Here is a 17,831-nt window from a genome sequence, read left to right on the forward strand (position 1 = left end):
GGAGGCGACAGCTCTATAATCTGAGCCACCGCATTAATTATTTTAAATTTTGAAAGTAATTCACTGTAATTAAACTTCAAAAATTATTTATTTGCGACAGCAATAAAAATTGAAATTAATAATAGCACAAACCAAGACGTATTCATACATGCATAAAAATTTTGAATAAATTATTAAAAGTACTTTTTTAACGATATAATTACACATTTTATAATTAGTCCAATTGAGAAAGTTATAGCCATAGAAATGCATGTTTCTCAAAACTCTTACTTAAAGAACATTAAGTAACAAAAGCATTTTAGCCGCTGCATCAAGGTTATATACATATTTTTTTTTCACATCTTTGTTTCAATGGTGGAATAAAATCCACCAAGCATATTTCCCCTAAAAAACGAGCCATTGAAACTTAAAATGACGTATGAATAATTGATTAAGATAGCTCTCTTTCTTACCCTAGTATTATCAGATAAACCAAACATATTTTATCATTAAAGTATTACTAATTCATCAATCTCAGATGGGTGGGAATCTGATCTTTAATTGATATTAAATTGCAATGAGACACTAAAAAACTTATTAAAAGAACGGCTTTGTTCTAAAAATAGAATGGGAGCTGAAGTTCGCTGAAGCTAATTGTTGGTTAGTGACAAGACATTTCTCTGTTGACTGGCTGTCTGATTAAGAATTGATTGCTTGTTGAATAAATAATTGGAGATACTAATGGAATTGGAGGTTTATAAGGGGATCTAATTTCTATCATTTCTAAGCATTAAAAGTAAATAAATTAACTATAAAAAATTCTTCAGTAATTACTATGATTGTCAAGTATACTGAAATGCTATAATTGTATATTTTAACAGTTAATAATATATTTCAGTATATATAATTTCAGTACACGTAAAGAGATTTTCTATTGATTTACTGATTAAGTTGTAAAAGTATACATGATTGTTTACAAATTCATGGAAGCAACAGACCACAAATTCTGTTTGCAATTTTCTAATTAATTATTAGAAATAATTAAAAATAGAACTAATAATACAAATAATGAACAATTTAGAAATAATTATAGAAATATTATTAATTAAATAAGTATTAATTATAACATTACACAATTATAATATTTGTTATTATAGAAATAAATAACAATTTAATTAATTCAAATCTATAACATTTGGAAGTTTATATTTTCATTCAAAATGAAGACAAATTACTTAAAATCACATTCGTAAAAAAATTATTAATTTTATTGAAATCAATATAGATTTGTATTTACATTTCTTGTATAAAGTATTTTGTATTGAGGAAAACTTTCAATGTACCTCTCTTTCGTAAAGGCACCACTGACATATTTTTCGTCTGTCGCTTAATTTAAAAGTACGCAAGACTTCGTTATCAACCTTTCATAAAATACTTTAAAAACTTCAATATATTTAAATTTTTAAAATTCAATAATTTTTATAAAATCATTAAAGCTTATTTAATTTATGTTTCGTAGAGAATTTAATATTGAAAACGTAAATAAGTCATAAATTATTTTATTCAGATACGTTCATATATTTCTTAAAACTATTCAGGTGACTTTTAATTTCTATTTTCTTATATGAACATTAAATATAATATTGCACATCCAAGCATTGAAGCTTATTTCCTGGTATAATTTTTAAGTTTTGCTATTTTCTTGTAGATGGAGAAGAATTTGATAAATTTAAATTTTTATTAAAAGTCAAATTTCACATTGTGCGCCCCAAATGCAGTAAAAACAAAATATTTTTAACTGTTAAATAATAAGGTTTCAACATTGATTATGTTACGTAAATGATGAATACATGTTATAAGTGCACATTTTAAAATGAAGTAAAATGAGTGCAATTATTAAAGTGTATACTAAATAAAAATTGAAAAGACAGGATAATATTTATATTTAGCCAGTAATTATCAAATTATGATAAATTTTTCAGTTCTTGTTTTTATATTATCACATGACTTATATTTTTAGAGACCCAACTTATTATTATCTATTGTCATGAGTTTCATACTAAAAATTCTGTACTCTTTTCAAATATGTTTTAAAATATTTAAAAATCGCAGCAATGCAGTACAAGAATGAAAAAGTAACTTCATACAGTTCAAATGAAAAGAAAGATATGTGTCTTCATCAAAATTTAAAAAAATAAATACTAAATATCTATTTCGTTGAACAAAAAAAGACAATTACTTTCCATATTTTTAAGTGCTGATTAGTATATAATTTTATTTTACAAAAAGGAAAAAAAATGTAAAAATAAATGTCGGATTTTCTCCATTAATATTGAAACGAAATAATGGCTTTTTTCAAACCTTGTAATTCTTGAAATAACGATTCCCCTATTTGAATTCAGAAACTGATTCTCATTATTTCTTTATCTTTTTATTATCCGATTTTCTCTCTCCAGTAAAAATCAATTTCCACTCTTTCTAAGTTCCATAAAATAAATTTTTATAACTACGTTTGAGTATGTGTTAATGCATTTTACCATTTTATTCACAAAAAAAAATATTTTATAGGTAATGAAAATCAGTCCATTAAAAAGTTTAAAGTAGTTTAAAAAAAGGAAGTATAGTTTGCATTTAGAAATCTTTTAATACTCTCTTTCAATGTTTATAAAAAATGAATAAAAAAATAATAACTCATTTGCTTCATCAGAAAATTGTCTTAGTATAGGTTTTTAAGCTTAGTTTTTATGTCATAATATGTTTATTTTTTTACAAATTTTATAAAACAGAATGATCGATTTTTATTACTTTTTTTAAACAGCATCATTATTAATAAAAAATGTTTTTTTTTATACTTTTTTTTTATGCTTTATTATGGAAGGAGATCAGAAGATGCATTGAATTAAACTCTCTTACTGCAAGCGCAACTTTAATTTGCTTATTTTTTTGAACTTTATGATTGATTTTTAAACTAAAATTACGTGAGAAGATAGTTCAATTTTTACTTTGCAATTATCATACTTAAAATTTCTTTCTAACCCATTATTAATGCAAAAAATAAGTTAGACATAAGAACTTTACCATAAATTTAAAAATTGATACTTTTAAGGGAACTTTTTAATGAAAAATGCTATACGTTTAGAGAATTTTGTTTAATTCAAGACTTTTAATAAGTGGTGAAAATTAAATTTACGTAAATAATAATTTGGGATTTTCTAAACTAATATATCTAAGAGCAAACTATGAAAACTAAGTGTCTAATAACAAATCAAATATAAGTGTTTACAATTTAGCTACTTTTAAAATCAATAAATATATTTACTTTACGAATATATCTCTTTCTTTCAAAATTTAATTAAATTTTTTTGAAGTATAGCATGACACAGTTAAATAAATGCTTCTTTTGTGTTCAACACTTTGTTTTTTTTCCTTTTTTGAATATATATTTTATTCAATTCCGTTTTATTTACATCAGAAGTGATTAAATAATATAAATATTTATCGTAGTATACAAAGACAGAATATTTTGTTTGAAAAGTACTACTTTCTGGTAGCTGTATGCATTTAAGTTTATCTGTTATCGCTCTTTAGTGATTTATAGTAGCTGAACGATTTATAGTAACTGTTACTTTTTGAATTACAAATAAAATCTTTGTATATATATTATAATAACAATTGTTTCATTCTTTTATTTATTGGAATTTGTAAAATTGCAATTCAATAAAATTATTTTAGTCATTGATTAAAACCCATTATGTATAAATATGAGAACGATTAAAAACGAATTAAATATAAAAAATTTTATCGTACTCTGCGATAAAATTCTAGAGAAAATTATGGTAAAATGTTCTGGCACTAAGAGTACAAATACTGTTATTTCAAATTTCTTTTTATCTATTTAAGTTTTTACTATAATAGTCTACGGTTTTCACAATTCATATATTTATCAAATCTCTTACCTCAAAGTTCATAGCTCTTTTTGTTTGCTCTTAGCGCTTCTAACTATACATTTCTGCTCCCTTATCTCACAGTGTTCATGGCTTTAAAAATCAAATTTAATATGCTAAAAAAATTATGCAAGAAGTAATATTGTATAAAAAGTACTTGAATGACTACATTTAAAAGTAAGATTTCCATTGAAAGTTTCCTTACTTTTTATATAAAGTAATAAGGTTTTTTTTTCTTACAGTAGGCGTCCATCAAAATTGGTACAATTTAACACTATATATTAAATAATATGTTATTTCATATTTCAAATGGCCACAATGGAATTATTATTGCAATTTGTTAGCCCTTAGTTTTACTAATTATGCATTTTTAATCCTAATAAAACTTGCATGCTAATAAATTTTGAATATTTGATAAAGCGAAAAATGCATTTCTTTTCCAGGGAATAGCTATTTAATAATAATTCCTCCACTTTCAATATGGAAGTAGAAAGATTTAAGTGTTTTTAAAAAGTAACGTTTCAAAAGAACTATAATAAGTGTGGAAAAATTTATATTGTTTATTTATATTATTTTTTTTAAATTTTTGTCACTGGAATCAAAATTGAAAATAAAGAAATTTGATTTTACAGTAAGTACTCTATAATTAAATCACATTGCTAAAAAAGCATTTAGTACTATGTGAATCAAAGTAATTTAATGTTAAAGCTGAATGCGAGTTGTATTTAGTAAATGTAATAAATTACTAATGCTGGCTTTTACTTATATTTGAAACAAATTTAAATAATTTCTCACTGCACCTTTAGAAACTGTGGTGTAATTATTTCAATTTAATAAAAAAATCGATCATTCATATACACTCTGAAAAGTGCCATTAAAAATCACCAATAATTGATAACGCTTATCCCAAATCAAATGCATTTACTCCAAGAGGCCGGAATTTGTTCTCTTTTAATGTTCCGTAGCTTTGGAGAATTGAAAAATAAATACAAGAAGGATTTCATTTGAGCTAAATGTGATGTAATCGATGAGAAAACACTCCAGCTACACATTATGAGTTATTTCACTTAATTATCCATATTATTACCAAATATAGGAACATTTTTAATTTTCGATCTATGATCGTGGAAATCTAATTCTAATAAGGCTTAGCTGCTGACTGTAGAACCTACGGGAGTACAAGTTCAGAGACGATTATGTGTCAAGCAAATTCAATTGTTTTAATGGATTGATTTGACAAATTGATCACGTGAACTGTTATAAATGGCACGGGTTTTTGGTTGTATAATTAAAAGTATTTTTGTTCTCATGGGAAGATTAACGTAAATCTGTCAATTCTATGCAATAATTTTGTAGAATTTAATTTTTATTTTCTTTGGTTATGTAGCTGCTGACTGCAGAACTTACGGGAGTACAAGTTCAGAGACGATTATGTGTCAAGCAAACTCAATTGTTTTAATGGATTGATATGACAAATTGATCACGTGAACTGTTATAAATGGCACGGGTTTTTGGTTGTATAATTAAAAGTATTTTTGTTCTCATGGGAAGATTAACGTAAATCTGTCAATTCTATACAATAATTTTGTAGAATTTAATTTTTATTTTCTTTGGTTATGTAAAGCCTAGTTCGAATTCAGATTTATATTATCCCTGTTCCGTGTGTATGTTTGATAAACAAACTAATTTCATTTTAAGAACTATTGTGTATAATAAGCTGACCAGCGTCCTCCTAAAACAAAAGATCTGGTAGCAAAACTTCTAAAAAAGCATTCCGAAACTCACCTCGTTACCTTTCTAATTATTTAAAAGAAATATTTCTAATTTGCATATCTCTGCTAAGGATTTATGTTCTTAGAATATAAAATTAAAAAAAGGTAATGCAATGTGTTTTCAAAAATCTGCATAGAAATTTTAGTACATTACATTCAGAAATTTACATTTAATCCTAAAAACATTTTATCAATAATAATATTTATATTCGCATTCGAGAGGAAATCAAATTCTCTAAATAGATGATGATTCTTAACTTGCTAATTCTTTAGCGTAGATATTCAAGATTATAAAAGTCCATTGCAATTGTGTAGCTTTTTTGCTTTCAGTCAGCATTGAGTATTTACCTTTTATGCAATCATTTTAAACATAACTATATTTTTTTATCTTTAAAAAATAAGCAAATAATAGATATAATTCTATGATCGGATGAGGCAGCTTCACTAATTTTTCTTAAATTAACTTTGATAATTTTTTAGACTAACGGCCACGAGGAGTCTTTTAATTTACCACGGTTTGGCCGATCTTTTCGTGTGTCTTTATTTTTGAAGAAAGCTTTTTAAGCACATTTTCCCCGATAGTTCATTGTTTTAAAATTAAAGTTCATTTTACCATCCATTTAATTTTAATAGGATTCTTGGAAATATATAAGTGTACAGGAAAGCTCACTTTCGAAATGTGATTATAAAAAAAAATAATTAATCTTGTGATGTAACATTTTCTGTACTGTTCCATTATTTCTTAATATGTTTTCAAAAACTGAATCACTTAAAAACTTCTCAATAATTCCAACTTTATCGATGATTTTCCACAGATTCTACAGATATTTTTAATAAATAATGTCAAATGTTATCAATAAATGGCACAAAAAATTATAAATAAATGATGTTAAGCGTTATAAATAAATAATAGCAAGTGTTTTCAGCCAGTGATATAATATGTCTTAAATGATATGTTTTAAGTAAATCTCTTTTTATTCTGGAACTCAGAGATAAAAAATGTGATTACAGTTTAATTTCAAGTAAACTGAAGAACTTGATCATGCATCTGATTCACAAAAGTTAGAAAATAGTAACTATTTTTTTAAAATTTATTTAGATAATATGTCAATAATTTCTTATTTTTTCCTTTCAATTTTAAACGTAATTATATAAACCTAAGTCGTCTTTCCTAAATATATTTATCCTATAACGTTATTTCTCTTTCAGGTCGAGAGCACATTGTTTCGGGCTTCATTGGTGACTCAGCAGTGTTGCCGTGTGAAGTGGACTTACCCTCGTGTGGAAAAGTGTACTTCATAACGATTTATAGTAACTGTNGATGAAGGAACGTATAAGTGTGACGTCACTTATGTCAGAGGAAAGTGCCCTTCTTTATCCTTTACGAGACTCTATACTCTGAGTAAGTGTTGTTCAAGGACTATCTATTTCCAGTTTTTTTCCCGAAGATTTTGGTTTAGTGTTTACTTTTTTTCAACAGGATACCTTGCTCAAAAATTTCCTAGATAAGGGCTTTTGGGTCCAACCCCCGTCTAAGCTTATGTTGTATTTATACTGTTTGTTTGGTTTAAAATTTGTTGGAAAATGTGTAAAATAGTACGCTGTTATAAATTTCTCGGATAAAATGATTAAATAGCAATTTATTTAATTTTTATTTTACCATATAAATACAAAACAGTCAAATAACCATAAATAGGATATTATTCGAACTGTTAACTGTGAGAAAAATCGTTAATTAATTGATTTAATCTAATACAGTTAAGCAACCAGAGTTTTATCATGCGCTAACTAGGCCCACCTATTGACATAACGTAGTTCCTTGCGGTTGAGTACATATTATAGCCGAGAGTGCTAATCCGTCAATTCCATGACCGACGGAACGAGTGTTCGATTCCCAGAATTGACTCAAAAATATTCTTCCATTCCCTTCAACTCATGGTTTCCAATGTTTAACAATTCTCAATTTGTGACCCTGTACTATTAGAATACCATACTCTCCTTCGCGCACAGATGGCAGCACCATAACGCAAAAGATTCTAGCATTCCTCATCTCTTGCTATAGGTGAATGAACCAGATAAACTATTTAAACGACGTCTCACTGTTCATCTGATGAAAAACAAACCAGCCATAACCTAACTCCAATACCCATTATCAAGAGAAAAGCCTAGCTCTAATGTCAAGCTAAATTTCTTTTTTACGGTTTTGAAACCATGCTAGCTGTAAATGGTTAAGAAACTGCTTAGTTTTGTATTCATAGTTTTTCAACCATACCAGTTGTAAATGGCTTCAAAACCATCAAGTTAAAAATGCTCTTTACCGTAAACTTGGTTAATTGGATGGAAAGACTGCTGTAGATTGTTTTACCATAACTTTAGATTGAAAATTCTAACACTGTAGTGCTTGGCTAGAAACTAAATTGTTGGCTCTATCAAATTGAATATTATAATCCCCATCCTCTATGCAGCATAATTAAAAAATTCTGCAGATGATCATCATTGGTTTTTTTTTATCTCGCTAAACTCAAATTCATTTAAAATTAATTTCATGGCTGGAAATTTATTGTCACTTAGTCACGAAATTCAGCTAATTTAGTCACATATAATAGATTACTAATGAGTTACTTCGAATGAGAGCTAGCACAGAGTAAAGCTAAGCACATTAGTAATATTCTCATCTTTAGATTAAAATTGTGAATACTGTCCCATTTTCTGTTTTCAAATAAGAAAATGCGAAAATCGAGTTAAAAAATAAGATAGGGGCATGCTAAAGATAGAATACATAGAATTGAAAATTGCTAGGAGTTTTTTAATGTTAAAAAAATATTCAATATGGGATTAAATTGTCCCACCGTGAAACTACAAGGGTTGATTTAAATGCTTTTTTTGTTATATTTTTGGTAACAACACTGTTTCTGTGATTTCTGCTACAACAAGACTTATATTGTATCTTAATGAAACTTTTAATGTATACCTTAAAAATCTTGATACTACCTCACTATCGTAAGGTTAGTAAAAAAAAAATCTAAACCAAAAATTGCGAAAAAAATCTTGCGTTAAGACCTGGAGATTGGAATATTTCAAATTAAAGTTAACTTCAAAATTAACAATTCATGCTGGTGAAAAAACTTTTCCTCTGATTTTTGTTAAACAGTACAGTTTTTGACATCCTATTACTGTAGGACCTATAATAAGTTAAAGAATCATTAAGTACTATATATTTATTCTTACAGTCCTGATTAACATCTTTAAACATCAAATAATGTAATATTCTACCGTAAAATTAGTAAAAAAAATTGAACTGAAATGTAAAAATAAGTCATATACTGAAATCTGAATTCCAATTAAGTTAATTTTTGACATTGAAAAAGGTCTGTCTATTGAAACTAATACAATAATTTATGCTTTTTGACTCAAAATGACAATGACGCTCTTTCAAATTGATTTATAATTAAAATTACCGGTTTACATACATATTTTTAATTAAAAAATTAATTAGCTCGAAAATTCCTCTTTTTCGTTACTTTCAACCGATCCCGTTTTCTAACTACTTAACTATACACTTCACCATCATGTGTATTTTAATATCATCGTATTTTGAAAATCAAAAAATGATTCACAATATTTTTTTTTAAATTTCAGGTTACTCCACATCTTTTTTAATTATTTATATGATACATGATTTACAAGATACATACATACAACGTAATGTGTATCTTAAGATATAAAAATTTAAATGTACTTAATTCATCAATTTAAATGTACTTAATTCATCGTTCAACTTTTGTGTTTTGCCTTTTAAAATTATATGCATTAAAATGATATAAAAACGTGTATTCTTTATTTTTGCTATTACTAAATAAAATAATAAAAAGTAGTTAATTAAAATTAGTTTTTTTACAAGGAAATATCTTTGATAAAATGGAATTGATCAATGTGGGCTAAGTTTTTCTGTTTGCATCTAAAATTGACGAAATGCGGAAAAAATAAAATTAACAATAATTGGTTCAAACTTTCAGCTGCGAAGAAGAGAAGAATTTATTAGGAAAAAGTGCGTTTTTGATTTTTTTAACCTAAAATATCAGCTGCTCTAGTTAATTAGAAAATTCAAAGTTAAACTCTTGAACCTCCTGCATCAACTATCCGGACCGCATTTTCTGCTTTTCAGTCACTCTCCATTTATTTCATAATTAAGAATTCAAATCTGTTGTAAGAAAGGTATGTTTATTCAGAGAAAATGCGTTTTGTTTGAAATGAAATCTTAAAACATCGTTTGAACAAAAATAAATAGCATATTAAAGTTCAGGTGCTCGAACTAGTATAGTGCCAGTGCGTGAAAATCCAATCATTAGGATCAAAATTTATTGAGGGTGTGTGCTTTCTTTTTGTGCATTGCATCTATAAGGATAAGATGACTTTCGTTACTTGGTATTTGATATTAAAAGAAAATACATTTTTATTACAGCAAATTTACACTTTAAAGTTGCATTTAATATAAGTAAAAACAAGTTACGTTTGGCTGAGTTGCGTTTTAATCTCAGTTTATAATTTAAGTTAATTTCTAATTGAATTTAATAAACACTAAATATTAAATATTATTAGAAAATTACAGTAAGGTGCTAATGAAATTCATGGTCTTTGAATTCCGACCTTTAGCAATCCTCTAATGCCCTTTAATACATTACTTAAAAAATATAATGATTTTAAAAAACAAGTAGTGTTTAAATATATCAAGAGAAAACTACTAAAACTCAAAATATAGTTTCAACTAAGGCACGAATAAAACTCAAAATCGAGCTCCACCTAAGGCACTAAAGTAACTCAAAATTTTTGATTTTAGACTAAGGCGCTCATGAAACTCAAAGTAGAGTTCCTTCAAAAATACTAATAAAGTGCATTAATAATATTCAAGTTCCTTGAGTTCAGACTAAGACATGCAAACAACTCAAAATCCTTGAATTTCGACGGATAAAGTTACAAGAAAATTTATAATTCTTTGTAACTATTGATTTAAAAAAATACTGCATTTCTAAATTTTTATTGATACAAAAAAAATATTTTTCACTTTTTCTTATATTATTTTAACAGGTCTTTTTATTTATTTGGTTTCTGATCTACAGTTTTAATTCATTTACGAGAAAAATAAGATGATTTAAAAATAAAAGTATTTTAAATATTTTCAAGATAAAAAAAAATTTAAAAAAGGAAAAATAGTTCTTTACGATAGCACAATTTTCAAATTACATAATTAATTTTTGAAGTGTTTAATTACTAGATGCCTTGTTTTAATTAAATTTTTGGACACAAATTATAATTAATCTACATAAAGATGTGTTGATACACTTAAGGTTTAATTTTTTCCCCTGCTTCTGTTTAAATACCGATTTCATGTTAATTTCATAGCAAACAAAAACTTTTTTCATCTCTTATGCATCGACTTTAATGGGATATTAATTTTTAGGAAATAAGAAGCAAAAATTATTTTTGATTTCCTTGCCTCTCGAAAAATATGCTTCATTTGCCGAAAAGAGACATTTTTTTCAATTTAAAGAGAAAAAGTATTGAAAAGCAAGGTGTGCCATTTGATTAATGGGAAGCATTTTCTAATTCATGAAACAAATTACAAATTAAGGTTTTTTTGAGAATTTATTCCCAGAAGCATAATGACAAGCTAATATGCTTGTAAAATTTTAAAAGTAAATGCGCTTTGCTAATTAAACTGAGAATTGCAAGATAAAGTGGAAAAAAATGTAGTTTAGTTAATTGCAAAGATCATTTATGCGAAATTTAAATTGAAAAAAAGGAATAATTCAAATATTTTAAAAATATGCATGAAATAAAATGCAAGTGTAACTATTATGTTTAATGGCTTTTAATAAATTATTTAAAAAATATTATGATTTTTAAAAACTAGTAGTGTTTGAATTATTGAAATAGCTCTAAAGAGCATAATTGTATAAATAACAACTATGCTTGACTGATAATTCTGAAAATGTCTGTTTTCGTATTAGTCATTAAAACTGGCTATTTTTACATTTAATTAAATATTGATACAGTCACCTCTAACTTAAACATTGACGCATACAACTGGAAAATAGATAGATAAAAGAGATTAGTAAAAGCATAAATAAAAATCCTTATTAAAATGCTTTAAAGCATGAAACATAATTTCCAGTTAGAATAGAATATAACTGAATTAAGTCTTTACCGCATTGCGGTTAAATTGAAGGTAACGTTATTATGTTTAGGTTAATAAAATGAGATGCATTTTATTATATATATTTTCCATTCGTAGTAAAACATGCATTAAGTGAGTTAAATTTCAAAAGTTCGTCTAACTAGTTTCCTTTTTTTGTTTATTAACTTTACTTTTCAAATAATTAATTAGAGTTGAATGCATTAATCAAAAATGTTGCATCAATTTTTTCAAGGTACGTTTTTTGTAATTTATAGATAACATTAAGATCTTTATAAATATTTTCAATCAATTAAAATATACTTGGAATTAATATTATTTATGTAACTTGTGAACACGTAAGGACAAGGAATATAATTTTTCCTCTTAGTGGAATTCTGTAAACCATTTATATTGAAGCTGATTCTTAAAATAATAATTACAGTTAATAAATTCACTTTGTAAATTTGATTTTATTATTGATTCCAGCACTTTAGTTATGAAAACACATTGCTAACTTGATCCTAATTATCAAACATTCCATTTACGATAAAATACCTTTGAACTACATCTACAACAACATATGTAATCATTTCTGGTTCTTGTTGCATTCACTTCCCCATATAACATGATCTATGTATTACGAAGATCGAATCATTACCTTGATTTTTTGAATAGTTATGTTTTGGTACGTCAATGTACGTCTATGTTTTCCTAACATAATTATAAAATGTTTAAATAATTGTAGGCAAATAGTAAAGAAGAAAAAGAAGAATAAATAAATATCGTTTTGCCTCTAAATTATGTTCAGTCAAATGTGCAGTTAAACGGTATATAAATAATAGTATACAATCACAAATAATGTGCAAATGTAAAAAGCATTTTGTACTGACAATAGGAATTCAATTGGTACAATAAATTTATTTTGATTCTTAAAATGTAAGGGAAAAAAGAGGAAGACAAATCACAATTGTATCTCAACGATGGAAGAGCACGTGATAACTTTCCAGATCGAGTATGTGTGAGTAATGTTACTAAATAAGTCTTCTAATTACTTTAATACTATCGTGAATTATTAATTTAAACAAACATTCACTAATTTTTAGCTTTTACTTACTAGAAATGGAAATCAATCAATAAAAATTATTACAATATTTCACAAAAATTTAAAATTAAAAAACATTGAAAACACTTCATAGTCCGAAAAATTATTATTATTGAAATAGAGTATAAGATATAATATTTGAATTTCTCTTTTAAATATTTTCTTAAAATATATTATACATATTTGAAATTAATGGAGAGGAAAAGTTTTTTTTAAACTTTATCAAAACTTATTCTTATTGGTAATTTTTTTACACAAAGAGGAATATTTTTGACTTAGCGATAGTGATCTTTGCACAGTTCCGCACTTCTATTTGTCGAAAAGGAAATAGCTCAGATATTTACTTTCAAAGGCAACTTTTCGTTTTGCTGCATATACTAGAAAATTCGATTTCTCGAACTGCATATTTTATCTACTTTTAAGCAGAAGTGAGAAGGGAAAAAAAACGTCAACTCATCTCTGAAAACCCTAATAAAATTTGCCAGCTTAGTATAAAACCAAAATTGCCCGGGTCAGCGAAAATTCTTTATGCACTTCCAAGAGATTCTATATTCAGATAGTGAAAACAAAACTTTCCACTTTTGATCCCAGCTCTTACTTGTCTGAAAGAACATTCTTTTTAGCTTGCTACAACCCTTTTATCGTCTGCAAAATTCCTCCGGATGTGACGATAAGATGGCTTAAAAAACAGACTAAGGCGACGAGTCAGCGCGTGTTAAACAAAGCAATCTCATTAGTTGAGAAAGTGATCAGTGAAAAGTAATATGATGTGACAAACTAATTGCGCCAATTACGCCAAAGGCTTTGCCAGTGGTGTCATCGCACATTTTCTTCTTGCTTCTGTAAATAATCAGTTCTATCCTAACTTTCTTTAGACAGAAGCCAAAATGAACACCTTGCATCAGCGTTTTAATTTCCATTTTTTTTTCTAAAACGTAGAAATTGCAACTCGATATCACGTTCTTTTGTTTCTCATAAATTGAATTAAGCAGAATGTTTTTTATTACCTTTCATGCAGCCTTAAGTATCTTTCTTACTTAGAACTTTGCAAATTAGTAGTAATTTTGGTGGCTTCTTTTGGGGGGATTTCTGTTCGAGAAATAATCCTACAAACTAATTCAGCACTAAATTAATCGCTTCACTGAAACTCCACAACTATATTTTTATGTCAGATGACTAAGCTTTAAGAAGACCTTCTAAGATAAACAAATATTTCAATAAAGTTATAGTCAAGAAATAGATGATTGATGTAAAACAGAATTTTTGAAATTAAAATTATTTTTTTTTATATATTTAGGCATATAATGATTTGATTTATGTCTCCAATTTTTTTTTTACTTTCTGCTTAATTTAAAATTTCATTGTTTACAATTTTTAAACTTGAGATATTAAGAAACTTCTATTAATGTATAATAATAATTAAAATAATTACGCTTTTACTTTTGATGTTTAGAATGCTTGAACCCTTTAATGGTCTTTAATAGTTTGAAGAAAACAGTCATAAAGTGCCTATTTTATTTTTAAAAAATTTTTATTAATTCGCATGTGTGTACAATATATGAATTCATTTTTAACTTTTGGGCTAATTTTTTGCTTGAAATAAAAAAAGAAATAAGAGTGTTGACATCTTGATTAAAAAAAACTATCTCTAAACACCCCAAACAGTCTGGCACTGTCACCTGGTGTATACTAAACATGATTCCGGGGTAAGAAATAGTTTTTTTTAAATATTTTGGCACGTTATTTTTGAATACGTTAGCTCAAAAAGTTCACGGGCACGAGGAATAGAGAGCAAAATTTCTCCTTTTCTTTTTGACGAGAGAAAATTAAATATCTTAATTAAAAGTTTGCTTCAAATTGATACTGTTCCGTTAAAATTTCTGAAATGCACAAAACCGCCCGAATTGGGTGATAGAAATCAAGGCCACAAAGGCAAACCTTTTCACCTCAATATTAGTTCTAATTTGAAATGTAATACTAAATCATTTGCGTACTGTTTATTTTTCTTTTTTTCTACATCATTAACTTAGAATTGGCAAGCCGTCTCCATATGAACGTACAAAATTACCTATTTAAAGGTTTGAAATCTCCCAGATATCAGATTAAGAATAGTAAGCTATTTCTTGCCCTTAAAAACCTCATGTTTAACATTAAATACGCCCGTAGGTAAGAAAAAGAACTTGAGAAGTTCCATCACCAACAGGTTAAAGGATACATTTTTGTCCGTGACCATCTAAAAGCATTTTTTTTAATTTCAAAATAAAGCAGTATCTAGAAAAAAACTTTCACACTTTGTTACCTTTCTATCTGTGATAAGTTTACAATTACAAGACTTCAGAATGAAAGATTAAATTATTTATCTAGATCTAGTTTATGGAACAGTTGGTTCATCAATGCTTGTGATCAAAACAGATATATTGTAATCCATTTTACTATTTTATTAACTAATTCTTAGTGCCACAGGAAACTTTTATGGGTAATACGTTGAATTTGGACGAATTAAAAACATAATTTTAAATTAATTAACGATTTCCGAACTGAACGAACAGGACCTTTTTTCTGATTTTACAAAACTATTTTACCTAAGTGTATTCTTTATAAAAGCAATAATTAATTATTAATCAGTTTGAAATGTAAACCTATCCACAAAATACAGATTTACGAAGAAAAAAAAAGAAAAAGAAGTTTAAACGCCATTTAGTTCTGCAATATTTCGAAGCGTCTTTGTATGAGATAGCAGAAATGAAAGTTAAACTTTTCCAACTGTCTAAACTTTTTTTGCATCACTCTCTCTGAGCGGATTCCGAACAAGTATCGAGATAACGATCGGAAACTTAGAAGATCGAAAATCAGATAACATCGGGGTTTTCATCGGATAATACTGCGCTAAAGCCACGACAGGTGCATGTTAAACAAATTCCTTTTACATTGAAACAAGGAGAAAAGTGATTGGATTTATCAGTTCCTGCCATTTCCCTTGAAACGAATTTAAAGACGACATGGTCGCAAAGATTTGAATAATTCGATCGAATCTAAGTAAATCGTTCGTGGAATCTCAGATCTGTGTACGAATGAGAGTGTATGGTAGAGTTTAGTTTAAAAAAATAAACTGTTTACAAACATCGTAATTTAAAAGGAAACATATTTGAAACAATTCTTTAGATTTAGGGTTATTTCTTTTATTTAAAAACTATTGTTACATTTCGAATATCCTACTGAAAAAAAACTTATAGTGAAAATGTTGGAATATAGCTTTATTGTGTATATGTAATTAGAATATAAATTTTATTAATAAAAATATTAGCTTTAAAAAAGATCCCTGTCTGATATACATCAATATATGCGACAAATAATATGAAATAACATTAATAGATTAAATATAAAATTACCCAAATGACTAGTTTTAGTGCATTAATGTAATTCAAATTCAAGTTATACGAATTCAAATTTTAATTATTTCAATAATTTACCTAATATGATAGAAATATGAGAACAATTATGTAATCACATCATATGTTTATATATTTATTGACTGAATCCAATTGATTGCAATTGAATCCTATTCCCTGAAAGGTTGGAATGCAGCGTGAGAAAAAACGTGAGAATTCCATATGAGAAAATAGCATCAAAAGTTAAACGTTTGAAGTTAACAGAACGTCGTACATGAAATAACGTTTTTTTTTGTAAAAAATAAATAAAAAAAAACTGTTTTCACACTGCGCTACTACGCTATTTTCTTACATAATTGTTAGGTCTTAGTTTAACTCATATTTTATCTCTATGTTTAAACATTAATATGAATAAACGCCAGAGTTTTAGGGAAGCATTTGTAGTCTAATTTTAAATACTTATGAAATTTTCAAAGCTGCATATTCTGAGATCATAAAAATTTAAATAAAAATTCAGAATTATTCCTTGATTTTGATAATTTTCATCGAGGAGGGAAAACCTTATTGTGTCTTAAGCCTAGATAATTCTCTAGGGCAGGAAGATATATATAAATTAAAATTATAGTTTGAATTCAAATGTGAACCTTGGCTTTTTTATTGCCCTTATCAAAAGGTCTTTGAAAAACACTTCAAAGCTATTACGAACTACATTTGCTGCTTCTTTCTTCATTACAGAAATGACTTTTTAATTTTTGAAATAATAATTTCTAATTAATCATGTTTTAAACTAATGAATTTTAATCAATTTGAATTCTTAAATTTTTCTTTGATTCTTTATTTTATTAATTTTTATACCCTTTTCTCCAACAACAAGTTAAATATGATAACACTATAAACCTTGTATATTACACGCACACACACACACACNTATATATATATATATATGTTTATTAGTTTTCATTTGTTTAAAATAAATATCTAATTCCTCTATGAAAACTTCTGCAAATGTTAACTTTTTGAAAAGTAGAATTTGCAATTAAGATGTCTTAACAAATAAAAATAAAACAAATGTCCTACTTTGTCATTTGAGCAAAGTTTTAAAAATGCGACTTTTTTTCAGAATCTTATTTTTCGGAAACTAATACACAGATTTCACTCAAATTCTGCATTTTGTCATTTGAAATTTCTTTTCTTAAGAGGATCAAAAAAAATTGCATACCTTGCCCTTCAAAATTTTTTCGTCAATTCTCAAATAAAAAGTGAAGTTATAATAAATATTTACTAAAAGTTACATTTTGCCGAGAATTATCTTTGGATAAATATATTTTATAATTGTGCGCAAAATTTTTAAAATTCGCTTAAGCGGTTCGAGATATATTAAAATCCGCACAAAGTAAAATTAACATTAAGGGTTAAAAAGTTTGGACCGCTCTCCTGCCCAAACTATTGGGACCGTATTTGTGCCGACAC

The 17,831-nt window shown here is 26.6% G+C and overlaps 1 protein-coding gene across 1 annotated transcript in view; it reads left to right on the top strand.

Moving 5' to 3' along the window:
- Positions 1-17,831, top strand: part of LOC107449150 (B-cell receptor CD22) — a 239,683-nt gene that overhangs the window by 81,630 nt on the left and 140,222 nt on the right. Inside the window, 2 exon segments of the mRNA XM_043055035.2 lie at positions 6,905-7,010; positions 7,012-7,097. Coding sequence (XP_042910969.2) covers positions 6,905-7,010; positions 7,012-7,097 — 192 coding nt within the window.

Source organism: Parasteatoda tepidariorum, chromosome 5 (assembly GCF_043381705.1).
Source record: "Parasteatoda tepidariorum isolate YZ-2023 chromosome 5, CAS_Ptep_4.0, whole genome shotgun sequence".
Classification (NCBI taxonomy): Eukaryota; Metazoa; Arthropoda; class Arachnida; order Araneae; family Theridiidae; genus Parasteatoda; species Parasteatoda tepidariorum.